A 22925-nucleotide genomic window follows, 5' to 3' on the forward strand; every position below is an offset into this window, starting at 1 on the left:
TGCTTTTATTAAATTAGAAAATAATTTAATGATTTAAAAGAAAATAATCATTCCATCTGACATACAATAAAAGTTGTTCACATTTTACCAAAAAAGTCAATTTCCAGCCCAAAGTCTAAGTCATCAAAGAGTTAATGTGTCGCTACAACCTGATTTCTATTATTTAAGGAGCCGAAACCACTTTTCTATGTTAAAAATAGGCCAAATGTAGGATTTGGGGTGATTTTAGGGGTTAGGTTTAAGTACTTAGACACTAATGTATTTTTTTGTGATGAAGTCACAATTAAATGATGAGCCCAATCCCTAATGATGAGTTTAGGAGACAAGGAAAAAAAAGACTTTTTGATGCATATCAGTTAGAATGGTCCTTTTTGTTTTGGCATCCTGATTGCCAGAAAAATAGCAACAAAAAAAAAAGATATTCTAATTGCCTAGATTTAGGGTTGTGGTCATAACCAGTGATTACTTAGACCTCACAGAGTTTAATCAGGTTTCGTCAGATGTTTTAAAAGCAAACTTTGGTATCAAAGGCCCAACGGATCTGAACGTAAGCTCCTTTTTTGACTTTTTATTCCGTGTCAAGCACGCTCGGCTTGTACAGACTTATCATATATGCAAAAGTTTTCCGACAAACAGATGCGTGCGGTCAACATCAAAGACGCAAGTTGGTAGCTGCCTATTCCTCCAAGTGACTTTGGGCATCTTTGAACGCAGCATGTGGCCTGACAACTGTTATCTTTGGTGGGTTTTTTTCTTTCTTTTTTGTGTGCAGGAGTCGATTGTGATTCCAACATTAAAAGCGTGTTTTGATCACTGGAGCTACTCGTTCCCTGTCAAACCTGAAGCTTTGTAAATACAATCATGTTAGAGTTGGACTAAATTAATTCCACTGGCTTCTCTGTGTCTGCAGAGTGCAACTGTCACAGCTGAAGTATTGCCTGCGCCATTGTTTTTTTTTTTTTTTCCTCCCTGACTTTATCAAAGAAATGATGAGATTTTAATAAGACTTTGTCCCTTTGCACTCTTGATTTTTTTCTCAGGCTGTCATTGCTGATGCTTCCAGCCATACTAATCAATATTAGTCCTCACTCTGTACTTTTTTTGTGAGTGACAGAATAATGCTGGGACTGTGAAAGGGTTATGTCAGATAGCTTAAAACCTGATATTAAACAAGAATTGCGCTGCTACACATGTCACTTTAATTACCAACAAAAACGCAAGTTGAAGAACCCCCACCCCCCACCCCCCCTTAATTTACCTTAAGAGGAGTAGAAGAAAGCAAACAGGTAGCGGCAACAGTTTGCGAAACGTCGTTCGTAATTGCTTTTGTCAAGGATGACACTTAAGGTAAGAAAAGGAGAGAAGAGGAGAGGCACTGGAGAAGTAAACACTATCTTTTCTTTGTCTTTCGCTCTCCTCGGCAACACAAAAGACTGATTAAGAGTGAGGTTCGGGGAGGGGGATGAAATAACTGCCTGCGAAATATTAGTAGGTTAGAATTACTTTGTTGCTTGACACAATACCAATAGATGCTTCATGCTCGGAGAGGGAGAGGCTCTTGTCAGCAGTGGCACCTAAACAATGGCAGCTTTCTTGACGTTAATACTGCGCGTTTGACTTGACGAGCACCCCACTGTCATTTTGCCTTCTTGGAGGTATACGTTGAATGCGGAGGAGACAGCTGACGTTCGGGGAAGATTGCATCCACGGAGACAGTTCAACGCCCCCGTGTTTAAATTTGTTCAGAAACTTGAGGACAAGACGTCACGAGAGATAAGAAAAAGCAGCAGGAGACATAAACTGGTGTCAAAAATAAAAAGAAAGCTCCTCTCTCTTTTTTTTTTTTCTTTTTTTTTGCTTTACTTTGAGGTCCGGTGTTCTCAGTCCTGCCCTGAAAAGTTTGCTCCGCTCCCTCATTCCTTATGTGGGAAGTCAGAACGGTGTGCATTGCTGTGGTGGATGTGTTGCTAAACAAAAAGAAGCTCCCTAGCTCCTTTTATTAGGGAAGAATAGGCCCTTTAAAACCTGTCCAGCCTTAGATAATTTCATTCAGCCGGCCCCTGCCCGGCCGTCATTGAATCTGCATCCAGAGATCAGGTTCACAGCAACGGGTTGATAGCTTCCCAAGCCTCTTGGCCTTTTGTTCTACCAATCCTGTGCTGCTGCCCCCTCCTCGTCAAGCTGGGGAGGAGGGGGATACAGAGCTGATGGGACATTGCTGAGGAAAGTTCAAAACTTCAGGGGTGAAGGGGCGCAGAGAGGTGAATTCCAACAATTTTTAAGTTAAGAGATTTCTAAGTCTGGCGAACTTTCATCTCATTCAGACGTCTAGACGTTTGACAGGTAGAGACGGCTCTCTTTCAATCCAACCTTTCAAATAAAAGCACAATATCAATTGTACCAAGGTGGATGTGGACCACCCAGGAACTCCTAACGTCTCTCTCCACTCGTGGGTCTCCTGCCTCAGTTGCCTTTTTTGTCGTCCCCAAGGAGCATTACTGAGTCTGAACTTGCCTAAACCCTTGTGATCACACCTCTTGAAAAGGTTTTGTTTCCTCCGTCGATTGGTATTCGAGGCAGGTCACCGCACTCCCACCCTCCTCCTCGTCCTCCTCCTCATCTCCTCCCCCACTTTCTGCCTGCCTGCCACCCCTGCCCACCACCCCAACTGCCTCCCCTCCCACGTTTGAAAGCCCTGTTTTCATTTTAATTTGCACCTGTTGTGCAGTTGTTCGCTGAAGGCAAGTGCAGACCAGTCAATCGCACAGAGACGTGTCAGAAGGAGATGTGGGGAGGCTTATCTTTTGATATGTATAACGTTTTCAGAAATGCCGTGCATGAACTTCATCTGGTTGGCACTCCTGATTCTCAGAGAGTTCAAGAGGCAGGGACACTTGTTGCTATAACTTTGGCATAAAAACCGCCTTAATTAAGCTTGTTGATTCCTCGCAGGGTCACAATGTGAGGAGTTCTGCATATTTTCCACAAACAAGATATAAATCTATTGATTTTCACCGAAGCTCTGCTGACTTGTGGGCTCGCTAAGGCTTTTTTTATGACTCGGAAACATAAATTCAACGAAAGCCTCCACCTCTTCACTTCGGTGGCTCAGACTCTGGGCCCTCCCATGATTGGCTCTCACCACAGAACATTTTTGCACAAGCTGCCAATGAGGTGTGTCCCCATGTGATGCCATCCATCTGCACTGCTCCAATAAGTCCTCTGACGTCCCTTTTCTGCAGTGATTTACGCCGTGGCGCGTACTCGCTGAGAACCAGCCGATGGTGGTGACTAATTTGCACGAGAGCCACCTTTGATTGAGTTCACAGCCCTTATTTACAGGCCGTCTATTTTAAGAAATGCAGGCATATGTCTGGGACCTGGGTGTTGTGGAACTGGGCGAGCCCTGCTGTTGGAGTTTTGAATGCGTGTGTGTGTGTATGTGCCTAAAGGCACTGCCATGCTTTTATATTTTAATATGTTAGGAAACATTTATATTAATGTTCATGGTTCACTGGCAATGCAAATGTGAAGACATCCGAGGGCTACATGCAGTGAATAATCTAAATCACTATAGGTTAAGCCTTTTGTATGCATAGCAACAACATTTGTAATATTGTACGTGCTATGTGGAGCATCTCAAATGTGAGCGGTATGCTCCGGAGCAGAGCCATCCTGAAAGGTGCAGCTCGTTGGCATCCGAGGCATGTGAGCACGACTGAAAATTAGTGGCTATTTTGGCTCGTATCTCCTCGACAGCTGTCTGCCCACCGCTGTGGTTTAGTCACAAATTCCAGCCGTGGATGCTGTAATTGGGGTGTAACCCACCAAAAGAAAAAGGGGCCTACGCCTTGCATTGAGCAGTAATGTGGGGTTATCCTTTTAATCTGCGGATAGACCTCAGTTTTCCAAAACTGGTTGAAATCCCTCGTCAGCTTCATCTATCCACAAGAAGTTGTAGAGAACTGCATTATTTCTCTGCCGTGCTTTCCTGTACTGACCAAATTTGTTCTTCCTTTGTGTCACAGCTCTCAACTACGAGAATGTGGTGGAGACCGGATCAGAGACGGAGGAGGAAGACAAGCTGCCAGTGTCTGAGGAAGACCCTCTGATCAACGGAACCGGCAGCCCGGCCAGCCTCACCAACCCTGAGGTCTCGCCGCGTATCGAGGGACACGGCCTGCTGAACAAGGACGACGATGACGACGAGATGAGGGACAGCGGCGTGGAGCACATTTGGCCCGACAATGACATGCTGAGTGCCTCCGTGGACGGTACTGGTGAGTGTAGAACAAGTAAATTCAGTCATGTCAACTGTAGGAGTTTGGTAATAGTTGGGTTGCAAAGCAGCTTGCACAGGCAACCTTAATGGGACACTTTAAAATGAGCCTTGGCAGTTGTCAGATGTGTAGAATGGCATCAGCTTGATGTCGTGATCGCGGATAAGCTCTGTGACTTCCCAAAGTAACTCTGTGCTGGATTTTTCTTGAGCTTGTAAAGCTGGCAAAAAGGCAAATTGATGATTTCCTAATTAAATTCTGCTTGGCTTTCAGTCTAGGTTTTGTTGACTAGAACAGTTGTGGATCTGCCCACTGAGGTTCCTAAACAGGCAGCAATCTGTTGCCTGAAATGACAAAGAAAACATATGGGGGTGTTTATTCCAAACTCGGATATCCACTATTTGAGAAACGTGACCTGCACTATTAGAAATATCAGAAGATGATAGAAGAATATATTTTAAATCATGCAAACATCCATGTTTTTTTAACCCTTTGCGGTTTAAGTTCTTATAGGTGGTAACACTAACACCTACCCTACCCTCAGCCTATGTTTTGGGCTTTTTTTAGAAGAAATGTTAAGTTTGGTTGATTTTGGTCAATTAGGATGGTTATTTTCTTTGTACCCTGATTGCCAAGACTTAATAAAGCAAAAATTAGATTTTAGATTTTTTTAGGTTTAGAGTTAGGGTTGGGGTTGGGAAGATTTAGAACCATAAGAACTCTTGGCTTTTCTTACCAGATGTGTGGGGTTCAGGTGAGCTGTCAGTCAGAAAAACTACCACTAAGCTCACTCTTGGATACTCTATAGTGAATGTGTGCTCATCCTGCCACTTGTGGTATCATCTTATGCTGTAAACCCCACCCATCTGGTGCCCGAGCAGACTTAAACAAACGCCACGGAGCGTTTTGCAAACAATGCTTGAGCCAGGTCTGACGGTGAAGCCCCGATGACGCTCCCTCAGCAGACAGACATGATAAACAGTTTCTCTGTGAGCGGCAGAGACCATTTGGTTCACGCTTAGAGAAAAGCCAAACAACAAAAAAATATTTACAGTAATGTATAAGGAGGAGGTGGGGCGGGGAAGAAGCCTGTGAGCTGCAGGAAATGAAATCTTAGCGTGTTTTTATGGTGTTTCAGCAACGTCCAGCAGTGACTGATGCTGCTTAATTCGTCTCGCCCCTAACAAGCTGCCTAATCCCAGGCAGGTGATACCTACCCCAACTTGACTGACTTATTGTCTTTTGTTTGAGCAACTCCTTCTGCAGGGGCCCCAGTCACAGATGCTTGAAAGATAAATACTTTTAATTAGGGGGCAGGGTATAATCATTAAAGGAAGCCAGACTGCTGCAAAAAGTCATTAACAATCTTAAATGAAATTTTTATTTTTATGATAGCCATTTACATGTATAATAAGAGTCAATGATTCTTGGAAGCATGTGACAGGAACAGAGTATGGCGAGAAGTCATGTAAGACAGCCCATTTAAATGAGCTGGGCTTTGCTATTCATTTCTGCTAATGAACTAGCTGTGCACAGTGCCGAAAAACGGGGGAACATTCAGCAGTCTTAAATTTTAATATGGGGGAAAATTGCACATTTATTAGGGATAAGGGGGGGAAAAAACTTAGCGGGTATCAACTTTCACTTCTCCTAAATAACCGTTCATATTGCCTCCTTAAGGGGTGGAAGAAAGAAAAGACAGTTTGGTAAATAAATCAAGATAAAGGATAAACAAGCTGTCATTGCACACGGTAATTGTTTATTTGATAAAGACCTGCGGTGCCATAATGTCTGTAATTCAACTATGTTGCAATTCCCAGATAATATGCTTCTTGTGTGATAAAGCGTCTGACATATTTCGGAGAGCAAGTCAAGTTCATTAGAGCGTTTGGGAGTCTCTTTCCCAATCTTGCGGGTGCTGTGTTTCCCAGCCTGCCTTTTTCTTTTTTCTTTTTTTTTAACATCCGCGGTGCCTAAGTGTCTACAGTGATACCTCAGCACATAACTCAGGCCTGAGATAAGTTAGCACCCTCCCTCCTTCCTACTCGGACTGATTTGGTCGTCACTCCCCTATCGAGAGTTTTTGCACAGGTCTTGGAAGCGTGATTGAATGAAGGTCCTGGGAAGGGTTGGGAATATTCGAGCCAAAAAATAGAAACTGTACGGGGCAAAAACAGCCGAGGTGACTCTCCCAGACACAACTACAGCATGTAAGAAAGAAAAAGTTTATCGCAGAGCCTCGTCTGATTCCACCGCACAATCAGAGTCTTGTGTCTGGCATTGTCCTTGACATTCCTTAATCCCACAGTGAGGCTGGACACGATGTGCTGGAAAGCATGACATCATTATCACTGACAGGCGTTTTCAAATAAATCACCTGTCTTCCCCCCGTTGCCCTTTTTAAACCCCTTCTCCCAGCCGTCGGTGGGGGGGCAGGGGGATTTCTGACAGCAGCGCTGTTTGCTTCATGTTTGTGTTGTTTGCAAACAAAACAAAACGAAAAAATATATATTTTTAGCCAAATTTGGCCTTCTGTTTTCGATCAAACAGTGGTTCTTGTTTTCTTTGCACATCTATCGAGTTGTGCAGTTATTAATTTGTCATTTAAACACCTACTGCAGTCCAGGACTTTCCCATAGCGTTTTAGATGCCTATCCATCCTGCCAAGAATAAAATTCAGAGGAAAACACTGTGTTCTTTGGCTGCTAAATGCTCAATTTTGAAGCGATGGAACAGAGTATCTGCCATTGACAAGTCTAAAAATATCCAGTTTTGCATTAGCCTTCTAAAACCTTTAATCCTGCCACTTTTGTTTTGTTTCCGAGATTCAGAACTATTAGGCGCTTGACTCAAACATGACAGATTCAGGATAAATGAGGCTAAATGCACAAAGGCAGAACTTTAAAGCGCCTGTGACTGCGGTGACCGGCCATAAAAACAGGAATGTTTTCAAAATAAACAGCATCCGAGCTGCTATGAAAATAGGTGGAATTACAGTCGGGCCAAAGGTAGTCTGGACTCCTCCTGAGTCCAGAGTCGGCTCTCAAACCTCAACATCACTCTTCAAGGAGGTGTGTACCTTACCGCCTCAGGTCTTCAGTGATTTACTGCTAACAAAACACACTTTTCTACCATTTAGCGGACACTTTCATCCAAGACGCTTTCCATGACCAAGAATAGGCACATATTTGTGGCATAAGTGGATCCAGCAGAAATCAGATGCCTCTCTTCTTTTGCTTTTCTGACATTACTTGCAGTTTTTGTTTTCATAATGTAACATTTTTATGCTCCCTTTCAAGGATAAACTCACTTTTCTAAGAATTCTTCTCTAAACAGAAGCTAATAACATTAATGTTGGACCTTTTTATTAGTTTAAGGCAGCAATTCCCAGCCAATGATTCCTAATCATAATTCCCATCCATTGCCAAGGGCGTGTTTCTATATTCTGTGCTCAGCCCGGCTAATATGAAAAAGGAGAAAATACAGTTTATTTTACAAACTAAATATAATTGAACTGGCTAGCTTATTAGCTTTGCTAATAATATAGCTAACAGTTAGCTTAAATTTTGGACAACAGTTGAAATAGGTAGCTAAAATTAAGAATTTACAGACAGTGATTTTCTTTAGTAAAAGTATAAATAACAATTGAAATAATGACTTAAAATTATGAATAAATGAAGATTTTAAAGCTGCCAGGGTATTAGAAATATAGATAACTGTTTGAAATAGCTAAGAGACTTAAAGATATTTTCATGGTTTTAGTCCAGTTTGGCCCGTCGTTTCTTTGGATATACACTTAAAACAGTAAACTAAAATTGCAAATTTTGGTTGGAAATAAAGTTGGAAATTCTTTATTTAACAGTATGGCTAGCAGTCACTTTGAATTGCAAGCTAAAAATGTGGATTACCAAATGAAATAGCTAGACAACAACATGGAGTAACAGTTATTACTGATCCCTATCATGTCGGGGAAAAAAGCACAACTTAACATAATGATTAAATTGTTATAAATATATCACTAAATAGAATAAAAAGGCATTACATTGAGTGTAATGCCTTTTTATTCTATTTAGTGCCAGTTTTAAAACAAGGGAACTAATTTGAGTCTATCTGAGAGAGGGTTGTTCGATATGTAAACAGAAAAAGTTAAAAAGAGCAATGCGCCACTGTCACTCACTGCAATGGCACTTTGTCCCATTTGAATGTAGCTCAGCACTGGCATGGATCTATGCATGTAAGTGTCCCAGAGGCCATAGCAGAGAGGTGTATGTGGTGTTAGTCTACCTCCTACTGGAGGCAGCCGTCCCTCCCTTCAGACCACAGATAACAAAAGTTCTCCAAGGTAAATAGGGGAGAGTGAAGGGCCAGTAAATCCCACTGGTCATCCCCTTGCGTCAGACTGAAAGTATGCAGTCAAATTTGATTACCCAAAGCAAACACGGTGCCTACGAGGACACAGAAATGTGAGGGAGTTTTAAGCACAAAAGGGTGGACGGGGTGGGGGGGAGGATTTTCTACATTCTGATATCTGATACTTGTGGGTATATTTTAATCTGTGGTGGAGGTATTTTTTTTATCTGTTTTGTTTTGTCATAGCTTAAATTTATGTTCTTTAAAACCCATTTATTTTCCCATAGTGCGACTGTGGTTTTGATGCTGTTTGGCAGACATGCAATCAAATGTACAGCATGGGGAAAGTTAAACTAGGACATACCCCTGCAGAAGAGTCTGTCATTATTCTCTGAAGCCATTGACAGGGGTATTTATCATTTCACCGCAGAAGCCAAATCTCTAATTTCAAGCAAACCCGAATTGCGAGCCTTAGAAAGCATTCCACAATGATCAAGCCCATTGTTTCCAACTCCAAATAAAAACTCTTTTTGCTTCTGGCTTTTGTGCAAAGCAATGTAAGCAGGATAACATTATTATCAACAACACACCCACCACCTTTCCTGTATTATCTCAGCCAGGTTGCTCTTATGTAGGCGCTCATCCTGGTTTAATAGCCAAGGGATAGTCCGATACATCGGATCCTGCTGTCATCTGGGAAAAAAAAATAAAAATGCTCACAATGCAACGCTTGTAACCTCCTTGCAGGAGCAGCAGAGCAAGAACAGATGCGTGAAAAGAAGACAATGCAGGTTTTTTGTTCTTGTTTTTTATTTTAAGACAAAGGCCTCATGTTCTCGGAAGCACCTTGATTTAATTTTTACTGACGAGGCAGGAAGGAGGGACCAGGGACTTCTTAAGCTGATTGTCAAGTCTGTGTCCTCCTGTCGACCGTGAGGTGGAGGTGGAAAAGAGGGTTTGTTTATGAGCTTGTCAATCCACCCTTTATTTACTGTCGCCTCACCTGTGCCAGGGCAATATCTCCCCGTCTGCACAGACCGGGAGCCATTATCCTGATTGGCAGTAAGAACTTGTCCTGCTTAAACCAACATTTCTCCGAGGCAGGGTTTCTTTGAGATGAAGGAATAATCTGAATAGCTGAGGTCAGGCTTGAGTAGGTGGAGCCAAAAAAAGAAAGCCACAGATTCTTAGAGCCTAAAATCTAGCCAGAGACTGAGGAATATTGCTTGATAACTTTCAAACAAAAGGCTATTATGAAAGGCTTTCAATCCAGATAGGTTGCTGCAGAAGAAGGAATATTCAAAGGCCTGTAAGGCCTGGAAAAGTGGTAAATAGGGCAGATCAAATGTGTGTCTTTTTTTGGTTAAAAATGCACTTTCCCCTTCAGTATCGTGTGTGCGAGGCTTTGAAATAATAGTTTCCGCCTGTTTTACATGTTTTTCTGTATTGTCGGGCTTCATACCTCACCAGAAAACATTAATTTATTTATTTTCTGACTCCACCCACCTGAGGTTTACCCCAACCAATGAGGTTATTTCTGCCCGGGAGAAATGTTTGTGCAACTAAAACTCTTAATTTGTGGTTAAGGGTTGTATTCCTTTTAGTTTCGGAGCAAGGCACTACTAAGTCTCTGCCAGGGCTTGTGGTGAATCACAAAAATGTGCGCGCTCACAATACTCCAAGCTGCTTTGGATAAAAGCATCCACCAAAATGACATATGATAAAAAACAAGCGTGATCCTGCATGCAGCGGATTGCAGCGGCGTCACAGCCGGGGAGTAATAAGCTCAGCCTGTGTGTTGGCTGGAGCTCTATGATTGCTCAGGTGGATGTGTTCCGTGTTGTATTTAATCGCTCTGTTTGGCGATTGAAGCTTTCTTCGCCTCCCCCGCCGCTTGTTGTCACGTTAAAGGTAAATAAGTCACTGTCTGGCTCAGATGATAGCATTCATTAAGCATGCTGAATAAAGCCGCGGTGCACTGCGATGCACAGCGGTGCCTTTATTGGTTTCGCCATACCTTCTTCTTAAAGGCCTCATTGTCAGCGTTTGTCAGCGTGCATGGTACATCGAGGTATTCACCCTCCCTTCTCCGCTTTTTCTTCTTCTTCTGTTTTTGTGCAGATGAAATAAAAGATGATTTTGACACCCTGGGGCCTGATACCACTTTGCAGACAGTTGGAAACGGTACAGGTGAGTTCACACATTTGCTGTATGTGTGTCAAACCTTTCATGTTAAGCCATTCTTGTCTGGTGCCTTACGTGCATGTTTCTTTGTCAGTCTGCAAGTCTTTAAGGTCTGACAGCCCTATCGTTGATGATTAGTACTCTAACCTATTGGAAAAAATAAACATAATAATGGAAGTCCTTCGTTTTTAACTCTGAAATATAGGGTAAGGGTTCTCTACCGTCAAGGATTGGATATTTTAGTTTTCTTTCTCTTACTGTTTTTTACCGTCTTTACATCTAGCAGGTTATGTTAAGAGGTTAAAAACTTACTTCCAGCAGCTCAACTGCAACTTGTAGGACCTCGTAGATGTTAACAGCTTCTCAAACTGAAAGTGAACTGTTCAACATGGCCATTTCACGCCCAAAACTGGGTTCAAATTCAACTAAGATTGTACTTAGTTTAAAGACCCCGAACTACCGACTACTGATCTAGGGTTAGGCTAAGCATATGTTTGTAGTTTCTAGTTTATGAAAAATTGACTATTTAGTAAGTGACTGAAACTAAACAAATCCCTCCTTCTTAGCTAGATGTGTTGCTGGTGACCTGGTGGATGTTAAGAGGTTAGAAAGTCTTTGATGTGCCATCAGGTTGAATGTGGCTTGTTTCAGTAGGGTTGGATTTCAGCTAATGTCCAGCCCTTTGATGGCACTTCTGCCTGTTTTGGATACTCAGTTGGATAATCTCAAAAAAGAAGAAATGTAATGCCAAAATGTATGTAAGACATTTGATTAATTTGAAGGGTCACTAGTTTGTAATTCTAACCTTAACGGTTTATTGATAACCTGCTGAAGACTGATGGGGTCAAAATGACTAAATCCAAGTCAAAACTGGGTTTAAAACTAAACTAAATTTGGCTGTAACATAAAAGGTTGTAATAGTTATAACCACTAAACCACAGAACCTGAATCTCTTAAGATCTACCAGGTCACTGCCAACTGATCTAGAGCTAGAGTTATGGGTTTCCAATTTGTGAAAATTTGCCTAATTAACATGTGGATAAAAGAAAAATCAAACCTAAATGGGTTGCTGGTGGCCTGGTGAATGTTAATAAGTTAATACAGGCCTTTTTAGCTTTTTGCAGTCTCTGGAGGAGTTCCTGAACAGAACAAAGCAAACATATCCACAAACTGCGCGCTGTAATTAAAAGGAAATCTTCCTCTGCTGACTCAGTGATCACTGAGGCAATCCCGTGTATGTTTATAGGCAGCTGAAGTGATTTTGATTTTAATAACCATTGATTACACATGCTACTTTCAGCTTTCCCAGTTAGCTAAGTGTTTCTTCTGGTGGAGTCGAACACTATCTGCCATTTTTCATTAAGCCACCAAAGCTGATTTGTCGCCACATACCCTCCCTTCCATGATATCATCCTGGCCACCCTGACAATTGGCCTCGGACGCCGTTATGGTAAACCGAACTCGCCCCGCAGAACTCCATGCAGCCCTGAATCAAAATCCTCCCTTCAGCTTTAATTACCGTTACTTTCTGCTGGTGTTTTCCTCTTCGCTTTCTTTTCTCCTCTCCCTCTCTTCATGTTCTGAAAATTCAACCCCAGCAAATGTTTTCCATTTAAAGGACTTTTGGAAACAATACTGTGGCACCGCTGTGGAAGCTCCCCGCCACTAGATCACATGTGATTTCATTTAAAGACATGAGCAGTTTGATCACGTCCCCCGATGCCAAAGCACACTTTGATCCAGGTGATTTCCTCGTCCGTTGGAAAGAAAGCTGGTCGTTTTCTCCTTAAAGAAACACTTTGCATGTATGTTTTTTCATCCAGAATATGTCCTCATTTTATTATTCCTGATGATAGAAGCTTGGTCGCTTGCATCAGCTGAATGTTAAAGTAAACCATGTTTCATTACCCTGAAGCTTTCCAGCTTTAAGTCCAGGAACTGATTGCACTGAGCCGCACCCAGTCAATCATCAGTCAATCATCACAATTAGCTTAGCGCTTCCTCCAAAGCCACAAAGAATCATCTAATGAGAAGACTGAGAATTATGCCATCACGGTTATCAAAAGCGATCCATTGGCACCGATGACATTTCGGTGCCATTTTTGACATCCAAATATCTACTACCTTGACCTTTCGCAAATTGGCCTGCAAAGTCATCACGGTCTAACAAATCGCTCTTTAAACCTCACCTTGGCTCGCAGTCTAAAAGCCTAATTAACGGGGGTGAAGTCTGATGAGACGTCACTTGGTTTTTTTTGTTTTTTGAGGATTTTTAAAAAAAAAAAAAAATTGGTCGCCAAACATCCTCCAGGATCTCTCCAGGTTGTAAACAGTATGTGTGCATGTCTGTGCGCGCATACGTGTGATGTTTTGAAAGTCGGCCATCCCCTTGACTAATGAAGGCTGCTGATTTTCTTTTTGCTCCGGTTTGTTGTTTAGGAGGCAGCTATCTCCACGCTGCAGCTTAAGAGTTTCCCTGAAGAGAAGGGACTGGGAAATAATTTGAGAAAACGCATTGTGTGGCCTCAGCACTTTGGTTGGCTTAAGATTCATTCTGCTCAGCTATGGCAAAGCATGCCCCCCGCCCCCACCCCCCACACTCTCTCTCCTCTCTCGCTCTTTCTTTCCCTTTTTTTTCTTCTCTTTTTGTGGTTTGGCCCTGGTAATCTGTTCAACACAGAATCAACAAAAGCCACAGCCTCTTGATTGACCTTACATGTGAAAGTCGATACTGAGAAACGTGGCTCTGTTGCTGATTAAGCCAGGCTTGTCTGTATGTGTATGTATATGAGGCTCTTTTTTTAAAAATTATTTGAGTAAATTAGGTCAGTGAAGTTTTTTTTCAAGGCTCATGGTAGCACGTTTATCTCCTGACTTTTGTTCGGATTAAGTTACAGTTCTTGTTTTAGCCGACATGGCGTGACAAGCAAGCCCAGTAATTTAGATGCATTCTCCCCAAAGCACGGCCGTAATGTTTTAGGGTGGCTATCCTCATCACATTTCCACCAAGATGTTCCCAATATCCTCCTGTAAGACATTTCTCTGGGGACGAAGGGAATCCAATTTATTCCTCTCGCCTCCCCCCCACCCTCCTGTCCTCAGTCTCCTCCTTCACAATCTCCATCTCTCTCTTCCTCTCTGTCACTTCAGTCAAGAGCGTCGATTGCACTTCAGAGTTGGAGGACTTCTTTGCCAAGCGGAAGCTGGATGACAGCGACAGCCACGTGGTGAGCATCGCCGAGTACCTGCAGCGGGGCGACACCGCCATCATCTACCCGGAAGCCCCTGAGGAGCTGTCCCGCCTGGGCACACCGGAAGCCACTGGACCGGAGGAGAACGGTACGGGTCCTGTCCAAGGGTTTGTAGGAAGAATCTGGGTCGAAAGATTAGGGTGAGAGGACGAAAACAAGACAAGATGTAACCCAGAACAGCTATGACTTAGGAAATATTGGGAATTGATGCTAATTTTGACCTAATTTTGATAACCTATCTATGGTTCCCTGTGTTAACGAAGAGTTGCAGGTAGGTTTAACCTCTCAGAGTCAGGGTTAGGGTTATTTTTAGCCACGTGTTAAAAGAAAGTAAAGTCTAAGTCATTGGGGTCATTGGCATTGACCCAACCCAAACCCTAACCTATCAGAATTTGTCATTATGATTTTTTAATTGTTCTTCCAAATGTTCACAATCATGGGATACCAAAAAGGATCTTTCTAGATGGCAAGCATCAAATCTATTAAAGTTTTTTTCTCTAAAACATAAGTAGGTTTAGGGTTAGACCTCACAGGGCTAAACAGGCATATTTTCAGGAAGGAGAATATGATATCTTTCAAATTAAGCCTCATGCATTTGTTTTGGCATCATAGTTTTTCAGTTCAAGGTTGTCCAAGTAGACAAAACCTAACCCAAACCCTGCTCTTAACTCTAGATGTGTTGCCAGCAGCTTGGTGGATGTTTTTTGCAGAAAGACACCCACAATAACCTTTAAACTTGAAGAATGTCTTAAAACGTTCTTTAAACCGATGCATTTAAAAACCTTTCCTATTACTCCAGACCATTTTAAAGGATATCCAGCCTTAAATGTGCCTACTCTTATAGCATAACTGCTGCAGTAACTGAGGGTGCTTGCTCAGCTAATGTCCTGGCAAATGTTTAAAAAAAAAAAAAAGAAAAGAAAAAAAGTCTTCTTGCTGACACGACCGGGCAGCTGTTGGTCCCACAGATTCGCCGGATGCCTGGGTGTTTACCTACAGTCTTAAGCAACAGCTGGGCAGGGGCTTGAAATCAGATAGCACACCTCTGAAGCTCCCCGGAGGGAAAGAATTGGAAGAGGGGGGCTTGAATTTGAGCGGGATTGTGATTCACGCTGCAGACACGATGAACGTGCCAGCGGTGGTGGTTAGGTGTGGGGGGACTAGAAAATGAGGGCTGTTTAAAGAAATTCGGACTATCTGTGGAATAGTGTGTGCGTCCAGTACCGTGTACGTGTTTGTAACTATGTGGAGGAAAGTGAGAACGAGTGGGAGTGCTGTGTGTGAGTCGGGAGGAGGTCGTAGTGCAGCGGATGCCAGCCTGACACTGTGACTCTCATGTGGAGCAGATTGCAGAGATAACTCCCATACCACTCTGGGCAGCCCGCCCGTTAGTTGCCATTGATTCGCTGACCTTTTGGCCCGCTTTCCCTTCCCCTTCCTCCTCCCTCCTTCTCCTCCTCCCGCTGTCTCCTGTGCAGACCTGCCACCTGGAACGCCAGATGCCTTCGCCCAACTGTTGACCTGCCCCTACTGCGACCGGGGCTACAAGCGTTTGACATCGCTGAAGGAGCACATCAAGTACCGCCATGAGAAGAACGAGGAGAACTTCGCCTGCCCCCTGTGCAACTACACGTTTGCTTACCGCACTCAGCTTGAGCGGCATATGGCCACACACAAGCCTGCGAGGGATCAGGTGAGGGGGATTTTCTTTCTTTTTTCTCCTTCTCCTTCTTCTTCCTCATCCCATCCCCTTGTTCCTGTTTTTCCCTCCTTCCTCCTCCTCCTCTGTCTGTCCCCTGTTTCATTTCATTTCTAATGTGCCCCGATCCCTCAGAGAAGGGAGATCATTTTTTCTGATTGGCAATCATTATTAATTTTTCATGGCATTTTGAAGATGCAGATCCTTTAATGGTAATAACTTTAATTGAGGCCCTAAATGGTTTTTTGATGGCCCTCCCTGATATGATTTTCCAGTCTCGTGTTCACGATCGAATGATTGTGTTAATTTCCAATTTGGAAATTTTTATCAGCTCCTTAACTTCACTTCACTCCTGGCCTTTAATGTTCTTCTGGTGCAGCCCGCAGTCGTAGCACTCCATCAAACTCCACCCCCCTCCACTTCTAATTTCATGCACTGCATAAACATCTGTGTATACTTTAATTTTTTTTCTCCCACGATTTATATCCTGTACGTCTGAAATATAATGTGAATCCGCTGGCAGTTAGCATGAATCACCTTAAAGTTCTGTGAGGTGAAAACGCATCCAGCAGTTACGGGTGTTTAACTCGCTTGTCAGCTTTTAGTTGAAGATGTGCACTGAGATAGATTGTGGCAAAAAAAAAATTGCACGCTTTCAGAGTTTTTGCACATTTGGGGATAATTAGAAGTTCTCAGTAAGCTAAAATTGGAGCAGTAAATTTCAAAGTAGATGAAGTTGGTGTTTTTGCTTAGGAGGATAATTATAATTGAAGAATTTTTGCTTTATTAAAGACTGCGACTTAATCTCTAAATGTAAAGAATCCACTTATGTAGACATGTAAACAGCGCCATGCAACAGTCATGCCAAACTGTATTGTATTAGAAGTTAAAGACACTTCAGCCAGCAATCCATTGACCAACCTATGAACAATCACTTGATGAAAGTGGGGACAAGGAACTCCCTTTTTCTCAGGAAGAGACCTCCAGCAGGCAGGTGATTGGCCTTTTTAAAAAAAAGAAGAAAAAAAAAGAACAGAAAAATTTTTCACTCAGACACCCTGAAATCATTGGCTAATAATTTGTTAAAATTTGTTAATTTATTATTTTTAACTACATAAATAATACAATTCTGTAATAGTTACATTCTGATTATATAACAAGCTATTAATGATTAATAAATGTTACCATCATTTTCCTCATTTTCTTAGCTCACCTATAAAACCACAGATTCAGTCAACCTGATTTGAACAGCCTTCCCCAGCCTAATTTGAACCTAGACTACAAACAAAACCAAACAATGAGTAAGACAGGAAATGATGTTTAACCACCCTAATCCTAACTATTAAGTAGCAAATAATATTGTCATTTTGTGGTTTGTTAAAAGTAGAAAAACTGTTGTAAATCTGTGTTGCAATGGTTATTGTAGACATGCCAGTAATCAGATTATGTATGGGTCTCAGTAAGAAACTTAGTTAAACATTTTACTATTAACTAATAGCAGTAATAACTTGGCGGATTGTAATAATAACTAGACTAATGCAGGGGGTCCAAAATTAATGTAATGTACTTAACCAGCCAAACTAAGTGAAAAATCAAGAATGAATTGGTCCTGGTGAGACACAAAGGTCAGTTAACTACCAATTTATCATTTATTGCCACTGTTTATTATAAATTGTTAGACTTTTTTCTTTTACATACAGAAAAACTACAGCTCAAATGGGTCAGCCCCGTTTGGAGAAAAATAATCTGTCACGTCTCGGTGTCCAATTTTCTCTTGGACTTCCTCTGCTAGAAAAACCTTGTAATGCAAGTAGAGTTATAAAAAAAGAACTGAGCCATTCAGCCAATAACAGATGATATCATGTACTCTGATGCTTTGCGGTGTTCAGTCCCAGGTCGTGGGTGTTGTGTTGTGCTCTCTGAAGCGAGGATGACAGGCTCAGACTGTGGCTGATTTGATCAGATGTCAGCAGCCAGCACTTTCACCTGATCTACCAGCTGGGTGTAAACGTGAGCAGATGGGCTGGCCGACTGAGCCGCTGTCCCAATCCTCATATTACAATGCTGTTGCTGCTCCCCTCCGGAGTCCAGTCAATGGCCAAAGACTCCTATTCAAGCACCGTGGCTCCTTCTACAAAGCCGGTTATCTTGATTTGTAAATGAGCTGGATTGTTTAAGTGCTAATCCTCCAGATGAGATTGAGGTGATGTCTTACTCATTTTGATTCCTTTCCCTAGGTGGCGCTCTTGTTTTTTTAAGCCTGTCCTCTAATTATCGACACTGACAAACTCCACTGTTTGCTTATATTAGATGTACATTTGGCAATTAACAACAAGCCGAGCCGCAGTCAGATTAACATAAAGAATAATGTTCTGATAGGTAAACATGTGCTGCTCCGTTCTGTCTGCTATGTTTACAAGCGTTAATACTCCTCCTCCTCTTAAGCAATTAGCTGAAATATGACTAATTAGAGGTTATACATATGCAAACATCCAGTCCAATCCAGTCGGGCCCCCGCCCACTAACAGCAGTGGTGGCGTTCACACAGAAAACAAGCCATGAAGGAGAGACGGAGCGTTTTCGCCAGTGCCATTCACAATTACGAGCGCGGAGCAATTGTGTCTTATTAGCAGTGGTGGCGAGACTAAACTTTACCGGGCAGGGGTCCTCAGGGAGGGGGAAGTAAGAGGAAGGTGGTGGCGGCGGCGATGGAGGTGGGGGCGGAGGTAGCGAAGCAGCTGTTGCTGTTTGTTTATGCAACTCAGCAACATACGAGCGGTGGGGTCCCTCTCCGGCGCTTGGCGGGGCCTCGACTCTCCCTGCTTGATCTTTGAAGGTTGGGGCTGTTTGAACAATTCCTCCCAGTCCTCCCAGTGTCCTGCGCGCCACCATCTGTCTCCCCAGGAATGTGGGTAGAGTCAGCACACACCCCAGCATTTGTCAAGGCTGAACTGGGAGGAGGGAGTCGCTCTGCTTTTTCCCCTAGCAAGCTCAGAGAAAATGTGTCTCTCTCTTTTTTTTCTTTTATCCATATTTACTAACCATTTAACATCCCTACCTCCCACTTGGAATTAATTGTTTTGTGAGTGATGAGCCAGGTTTACACACCCCGTGTTGTTGTTGCTGAGTATTATTATATTTTGATTTTTCTTTCCCTTTTTTTAAGAGAGGAAGGCTCTGTTTGAATTGCAAATGTGATGGATTGCGACTGATGTTTACCTTTTTTTTTTTTTGAACAGCAAAATCAAGGCCAGGCCCATGTGCCGGCTTCTTTATCCCAAGATTATTAAAGAGACATTTGAGTTTTGTTTTTGTTTTTTTTGTGGGGGGGGGGACCTAATTACTGCAACACATTTGCAGAGGGGAGGAAAGAGAAAAAAAAGTGCAATTCAGATGGTGTGAATACAGGTATGCTGGGCGAGAGAGAGCTCACAGATGATTCTGAATACATTTTGGACTGATTAGACCCCAAATTAATGAAAAGTAGATCACATCGGCAGCTCTAATGAAGGAGAAACGCTCTAAAAAAAGACTCTTTTCATTTATTCTATTTTCTGGGCTGCCAAATTCTAAAGGCAGGCCTCCTTTGGCTGTGGAGCCAGGAAATTAAAAGGTATGTGATTCTCTCTGTTATCGCCGCCGCTGCCTGTAGTTGCTCAACGGAGGTGGGAGTAGAAAGCCAAGATGCTTCGTTTGCGACAGGAGCCATTTGGCTTGTAGTGTGAACTGAACTCTTACCCCCTCCATGTTTGTACCTTTTTCTTTTTTTAAAATCTCTTTCTCTCTCTCTCTCCCTCTCTCTTTTTTTCTTTCTCGCAGCACCAACTGCTCAACCAAGCGGCCGGCAACCGCAAGTTCAAATGCACCGAGTGTGGCAAGGCCTTCAAATACAAGCACCATCTGAAGGAACACCTCCGGATTCATAGCGGTGAGTTGCAGGAAGAACGCTGCCCTGCTCTTTGAATATTCATAACGGTGATTTAAGGATCCACAGAAATTCCTTTTGGTTTATTTTGGACACTCGTCGGTTGTTAATGGACACTGAAGTCCTCGGGGTATGCAATATTTGCTTATGTGTGTGAAGCTTTTAAATTGAATTGAATTTATTTGTTTACTTGTCGCAAACTTTCCTTTTTTCAGCCTTAAACAAAGAGTATTTTGTTGCAGAGGTCAGATGTGTACATTAAACTTACTTCAAAACTTCATGTACTGCAGAGCTGTTATTCTGGTAATACAAGCATGAAACAAATAGTATCCTTACCTAGGAAGCCCTATTACTCAACTATAATTTATCATTTTATATAATTTAATTTATTTTTAATGCAGTTTTTCTCAAATTACATTGACTTTAGGTTCAAAGCAAAACATGAAGAATTAAATAACTTTTACATTTTCTTAACAGTGCCCCAGCCACTCTTAAGGAATTTTGTTTTCAATTAATTCCTACAGCTTATTGGACGAGAGCCTTTTTTCCTACAAATAAAATCAAATAAAAATAATTTGAAGTCCATCCCACTTTTTTGAACATGCTTCAAACGTCCAAAACACAAGTAGTTAGCGAGGTTTCCATGTCTTTGTGTTTAGTGTCTTTGTGTGCTCACTGAGCTGAGCAGAAAATGTTAAAGCTAATAAATGTTAAAGAGTGGTTTACTTTAACTCAAAACATGGAAGTGCAAAAAAAGAGCGAAGATCTCTAAACCAATTCAGTTTGGCAGAAAATAAAGAAAACGCAGACGCTACACTGGCAGATTACCGGCTCTAGTGCATATTGCACATCTTGGCACAATTCAGTTCATTTCAATTCTGTTTTATTTATATAGCACCAGTTCACAGCAACAGCCACCTCAAGGCGTTTTATATTGTAAAGTATAGACCGTAAAATAATATGAGAGAAAAAGCAAAATTGCATGACCCCCCTTTGAGCCAATTGGTTGTTTACTGGTCTTGGCTAACCATCTATATTTCTTGTTTCAGGTGAAAAACCTTATGAGTGCCCCAACTGCAAGAAGCGCTTCTCTCACTCGGGCTCCTACAGTTCCCACATCAGCAGCAAAAAGTGCATTGGTCTGATTGCGGTCAATGGCAGGATGCGCAGCAACATGAAGACAGGCTCCTCCCCCACCTCTGCCTCCGCCTCCCCCACTAACACTGCCATCACCCAGCTGCGGCAAAAGCTCGAGAACGGCAAGCCACTCGGCCTCGCCGACCACAACAACCACCTGAACATCAAGACGGAGCCGCTGGACTTCGACTACAAGCTAATGATGGCTTCTCATGGATTTGCCGCTCCTGGGCCTTTCATGAATGGAGGAGTGGGGGGAAACAGCCCACTTGGGGTCCACCACAACTCGGCCCAGAGCCCGTTGCAGCATCTTGGGATGGCCGGACTTGAAGCGCAGCTCCTGAGCTACCCGGGTCCACTGGGGAATAACCTGAGCGAGGTACAGAAGGTTCTCCAGATCGTGGACAACACTGTGTGCAGGCAGAAAATGGACTGCAAGCCAGAAGAGCTCTCCAAGCTCAAAGCCCACATGAAGGAGCTGGGATCCCAGATAGAGGAGCAGAAACAAGCGCTGACAACGGCAGGCGGGGCTCAGGTCTGTCTTCCACTTGTCAATCACAACGGCGCCACCAAAAGCATCATCGACTACACATTAGAAAAAGTGAACGAAGCCAAAGCCTGCCTCCAGAGCTTGACTACAGACTCAAAGAGACAGATTAGCAATATCAAACGAGAGAAACCCAACCACATGCTTGAAGGAGGTGTGGATGAGAAGGTGCAGGAAAACAACATGTTTACACCTTACGCTTGCCAATACTGCAAAGAAACCTTCCCCGGGCCAATACCTTTGCATCAGCACGAACGCTACCTGTGTAAAATGAACGAGGAGATCAAAGCTGTGCTGCAGCCCAGTGAGAATTTGATGCCCAATAAACCAGGGATATTCATGGAGAAGAACACTCACTTACCCTCCTCCGTGTTGTCTGACAAGGTACTCACTGGGCCTCTTAACCCTTACAGGGACCACATGTCTGTGTTGAAGGCATACTCTGCCATGAACATGGAGCCCAACTCGGAGGAGCTGCTCAAGATTTCCATAGCAGTCGGCCTTCCTCAGGAATTTGTCAAGGAGTGGTTTGAGCAGCGAAAGATGTACGAGTACGGCACTAACAGGACCCCACCACTAGAGCACAGGAACAACACGGATATGGTTGTCGGAACAAATAACCACCACACTCCACCAAAAGACTCTTTGGCAGCTAGGTCGCCACTGTCTCTAATCAAGCCTACTGACCGCATCACATCACCCTCCATAGCAGAGCTCCATAACAACGTGAACAACTGTGACAACTCGCTCAGACATTTGAAAAACCACCAGTTCAGCGGCAGCCAAACCAAACCCACAGGTGAAAAGTTGGACCACTCCCGCAGCAACACCCCCTCCCCGCTAAATCTGTCCTCCACTTCTTCCAAAAACTCTCACAGCAGCTCCTACACTCCAAACAGCTTGACTTCAGAAGACCTGCAGGCTGAGCCGCTGGACCTGTCTCTGCCGAGACTCATGAAGGAACCCAAGCATGCACTGACTGTCAAAAGCAGACCTAAAGTCAACAGTATTACCATTGACCATAACAGCATCCCTTCTCCCAGAGAGCACTTCGAAGAGCCTTTGAACTTGGCCTATCTCAAAAAGGATTTCTCAGGCTCTACCAACAATGGAAACTTAGAAAAAAGCACTAGCCCCATCTTCGGCATTAACCCATTTGCAGCCAAACCCTTGTACACGTCGCTTCCACCTCAGAGCGCTTTCCCACCCGCCACATTCATGCCCCCGATGCAGGCCAGCATACCAGGTCTTAGGCCCTATCCGGGCATGGATCAAATGGGCTTCCTACCACACATGGCCTACACTTATGCAGCAGGGGCAGCTACCCTTGCTGAGATGCAGCAGAGGAGAAAGTACCAGCGGAAACCAGGTTTCCAGGTAAATAAGCCACCTGTGGTTTTGTGAAAGCCCCAGGCTCACTCAGATTCTCTGAAATGATCTGAACTCATTTCTGTACTAATTAAAAAACCACTCAGGAGTTAGGAGAGTGAAACGCTCACCTGAGGTAGACTGAACTGGCATAGGCGATAGAGATAAACAGCTGTGACACAAC

General features: G+C 43.1%; 1 protein-coding gene across 3 annotated transcripts in view; it reads left to right on the top strand.

Moving 5' to 3' along the window:
• zeb2b (zinc finger E-box binding homeobox 2b) overlaps positions 1-22925 on the top strand; it is a 98784-nt gene that overhangs the window by 69396 nt on the left and 6463 nt on the right. For all 3 annotated transcript variants that reach the window (XM_063467786.1, XM_063467788.1, XM_063467787.1), the window contains exons 3-8: positions 4029-4280; positions 10752-10820; positions 13965-14153; positions 15544-15758; positions 19584-19692; positions 20739-22750. In XM_063467786.1, coding sequence (XP_063323856.1) covers positions 4029-4280; positions 10752-10820; positions 13965-14153; positions 15544-15758; positions 19584-19692; positions 20739-22750 — 2846 coding nt within the window. The remainder of the gene's footprint in view (positions 1-4028; positions 4281-10751; positions 10821-13964; positions 14154-15543; positions 15759-19583; positions 19693-20738; positions 22751-22925) is intronic.

This window comes from Pelmatolapia mariae, linkage group LG23 (genome assembly GCF_036321145.2).
Source record: "Pelmatolapia mariae isolate MD_Pm_ZW linkage group LG23, Pm_UMD_F_2, whole genome shotgun sequence".
Classification (NCBI taxonomy): domain Eukaryota; kingdom Metazoa; phylum Chordata; class Actinopteri; order Cichliformes; family Cichlidae; genus Pelmatolapia; species Pelmatolapia mariae.